We start from the raw sequence: 4,115 nt of genomic DNA, 5'->3' as shown, positions 1-4,115 counted from the left end.
ATGGCAAAACAATTCGACCTGAAGAATTTTTGGATTGTACCCGAATACGATGGAAGCCCAAATGAATTATACCAGTTCATCAACGTATCAACAATGATTCTGAACGAATATTGGAATACTGAAGACCCCGGTTGTTTTCAGAACCATATATTGATACAAGGACTACTCAACAAGCTACGAGGCAGAGCCAAAGACGTCATCTCAGTTTATGGATGTAGTGAGTGGAACAGCATCAAAGGAACCCCAATCCAAAACTTCGCCTACCAACGGAATGAAAATTCCCTAACAAGAGATTTGGTAAACCTGCGACAAGACCAGAACGAAACACCACAACGTTTTCACGAAAAAGTCATGGGACTTTCAAACACAATATCAAACTATATCGAATTACACACCGCCGATGATACGATAAAAATCAGCAAGAAAAGCTTTTTCCAACAGCAAGCTCTAACAACATTCCTAGCCGGACTACGAGAGCCCATGTGATCCATCATAAGAGCAATGAAACCAATAGACTTGGCAACAGCAATGCAGTACATCCAAGAAGAAAACAATATCCGTTATCTACAAAGGACGTTTGGACCCCCACAAGTCTCCAAGAAACCACTCCAGACCCAACAAAGAACTACAAATCACCAATATGCCCAACAATCAATACCACAGCGGATGTACCAACCCATACAACACTTTCAACGACCCGGACAACAACAACCTCATCAGGAAATTGGACTCCAACCACAATTTCAACAACCGACCTTCAGACCACATTGGCAACCAAATACTTAACAGAGACAGATGTGGCCTTAAGTCCAACCACAACGTTTTGGACAGAATCAACCAAAGAGGCAGAACGGACAAGAACCAACACCAATATACCAGTACCAGAAATACTTATGGAGCACCAACGAGGAACATGAGAACCCAACCTCAGGCAAGAGCAAATTTCAATCCAGCTCCCATGTTCAACATTGAGCAACATGACGAAGACTTTGGATGTGAAGCAAACCCCTATTACATTGAAGAAACCTGCTCTTATCCCAATCAAGAACCAACTGAAAAATTCCAGGTTCAAGAAGACCAACAGGAACCAGATGTAAATTTGCCATTGGATCCAGGACAAAACCAAGAAATATAGTGGAACTGCATGCATTCGACGATAAGAGGGAACTTCCCTATATAACCATTGCAAATCCTCCCCTCAAACTCCTCATTGACACCGGATCAACAAAATCCTTTCTCAATCCTGAATTAGCTTTCCAATATCACAAAGATTGCATCAAAAAAGATCCCTTTGTCGTCACTTCAATTTTCCAAAACTATTCTCAAGATTACAGTGAATTTTCCTGAAACCTCCCTTTTAACCGAATACTCCTCTCTCCCAATCCAGTACTACGAAACCAATAAGGCCCAGTTCTACTCTATTCAATTGGAGCCAGACAGCGTGACCCAAGTACGACTACCGGTGAAGGAGAAGAATGGAACTATCATGATACCAAGACAGGAACTGCAAAGCGCTTACATCCGTGAAGCTCTCTCTGATGCCCGTGATCATCTAGCCTGGAAGGAAATTGTCAATTCCAGTCCAGATAAACTCCAAATCGTTCTAGCCGAACCAGTACGCAGCAGCCCAATAAATCTTCAAGAGTATATGTATTCTGCTGACATAATCCCTTCAGGAAGCAGAGACCCAATCAACAACATGGTAGATCTAATCAGAACAGACCACCTGAATCCAGAAGAGGAGATGCATATCAGAAAATTATGCGGAAGATATGCTGATATTTTTCACCATCCAGATCCCTCACTCACATTCACCAATCAGGTCAAACACCATATAAAAACCAGAGACGAAATCTCAGTCTACACAAAATCATACCGATATCCGTATGTACACAACGAAGGAGTCAAGAAGCAAATAACTTCGTTATTGGACCAAGGAATCATCAGACCTAGCCAATCTCCCTGGTCCTCACCAATTTGGGTCGTTCCAAAAAAACTGGACGCCTCTGGAAAAGCAAAATGGCGTATCGTTGTGGATTTCCGCAAAGTCAACGAGAAGACAATAGACGACCGCTACCCTATTCCGAACATTTCTGACAACCTCGACAAACTGGGAAGGTGTTAATATTTCACTACCCTGGATTTGGCAAGCGGATTCCACCAAATAGAGATGGCAGAGGAGGACATCCCTAAGACCGCATTCAACGTCGAAAACGGACACTACTAGTACCTGCGTATGCCGTTTGGACTGAAAAATGCTACAGCGACCTTTCAAAGGGTTATATACAATGTCCTAAAGGGTCTACAAGGGACTATCTGCTTGGTTTATGTGGATGACATAATCATCTTCTCTACATCTCTGCAGGAGCATATGGTCAACCTCACAAAAGTTTTCCAACGTCTACGAGAAACTGGTTTCAAAATACAAGTAGACAAGTGCGAATTCCTAAAAAAAGAAGTCAGCTTTCTAGGACATATCGTCACTCCAAATGGGATAAAAGCAAACCCAGCAAAAGTCAAAGCAATCATGGACTATCCTGTACCTCGAACTGTCAAAGAGATCAGAGGATTCCTAGGACTCCTAGGGTACTACAGGAAGTTCATCAAGGACTTCGCCAAGATTACCAAACCGTTAACCTCCTGTCTCAAGAAAGATGCCCATTTAGAGCATACGCCAGAATTCCTAAAATGTTTCAAAAAACTTGTAAAAACCTGCTTACCAATGAACCACTACAACAGTATCCGGACTTCACAAAGCCCTTTAATCTGACCACAGATGCCAGCAATTTCGCTATAGGAGCCGTTCTGTCCCAAGGACCCATAGGAAAAGACAAGCCAATAGCTTATGCATCCAGGACCCTGAACGAAACTGAAATGAAGTACTCTATCATCGAAAAGGAAATGCTTGCAATAGTTTGAGCCACCAAATATTTCCGACCGTATCTTTTCGGCAGAAAATTCAAAATTCTGTCAGATCACCGTCCCCTCCAGTGGCTCTTCTCCTTGAAGGATCCAACTCCAAACTGGTCCGATGGCGCCTGAAGCTAGAAGAGTATGACTACGAAGTGGTCTACAAAAAAGGCACAAGCAATACCAACGCCGATGCGCTCTCCAGAATAGAGATACATACAAAGGAGCTCCATGAAGCGAACTACAACTACGACAAGGCATCTCTATTCAACCATTCTCCATCAGAAGTTCCTGAGTCTGCAGATGACATCATCAACGATCTGTTTAAAGATTGCTTTCATCACCAATTTCCTGAAGATTAGGACCCCATACCGCAAGAAAAAGAAATTCAGAGTCAACCCCCAACCGAAGGAGACAAGGAATGCATGAACCTGAACACGGAAGTTACCCCAGACGAAGATACTAGTGGCATCACCAACCATACAGCCAGAGAAAGTCCAATATTAGGATTACCAATATCAGAGAAACCTCTCAATGTCTTCAATAACCAAGTCATCTTCAAACGAGTAAGCTATAACCCAGCAAGAACGGTGATAGAAGAAATATTCCCGAATAAAAGAAGATACCATGCTCAGTTGGGAAACGACAATATGGACGAAAATGTTTTCAACTTTTTCAAAGAATATATCAGCCCAAGAAAGAAATACGCTTTGATGTTCGAAGATGAAGAACTCTACCCCAGCATGTGCAGAATCTTGAGAGAGACATTCAAGAATTCCTCTTTCGATCTCATAAAATGCAACCGCCTTTTGGAAGATGTCAATTGCTCAGCTAGACAAAAAGAAATAATCAAGCAGCGGCATGAAGGAAAAACAAACCATAGAGGAATCACGGAAACTCGGATCAAAAGATTGTATTATTGGCCCAATATAAAAAAGGATATCGAAGAAGCTATCAACTTATGCGAAACTTGTCAAATCAACAAGTATGATCGAAGACCAGAGAAGCCAAAGTTCATGCTGACACCTACCCCATCAAAGCCTCTTGAAATAATACACATGGAGACCTTTCAGGCTAGTGGACAAAAATTCCTAACGATTGTGGATGCATTTCCAAAATATGGCCAGGCGTATCCAATAGAGGAATGTAATGCTATCAACACTCTCAATGCTCTCTTAGTATTCATCAACCATCATGGAATACCA

At 42.1% G+C, this 4,115-nt stretch overlaps 1 protein-coding gene across 1 annotated transcript; it reads left to right on the top strand.

Moving 5' to 3' along the window:
* LOC141483400 (uncharacterized) lies at positions 1-486 on the top strand. Its single transcript, XM_074178051.1, has one exon. The coding sequence runs from the start codon at positions 1-3 to the stop codon at positions 484-486; it is 486 nt and encodes a 161-aa protein (XP_074034152.1).
* Positions 487-4,115: the final 3,629 nt, after the last annotated feature.

This window comes from Leptinotarsa decemlineata, unplaced genomic scaffold, assembly GCF_025532065.1.
Source record: "Leptinotarsa decemlineata unplaced genomic scaffold, Ldec_3_MD MMD2_tig00003348_RagTag_RagTag, whole genome shotgun sequence".
In the NCBI taxonomy this organism is placed as follows: domain Eukaryota; kingdom Metazoa; phylum Arthropoda; class Insecta; order Coleoptera; family Chrysomelidae; genus Leptinotarsa; species Leptinotarsa decemlineata.
This window is presented reverse-complemented; position numbering and strand designations above follow the sequence as displayed.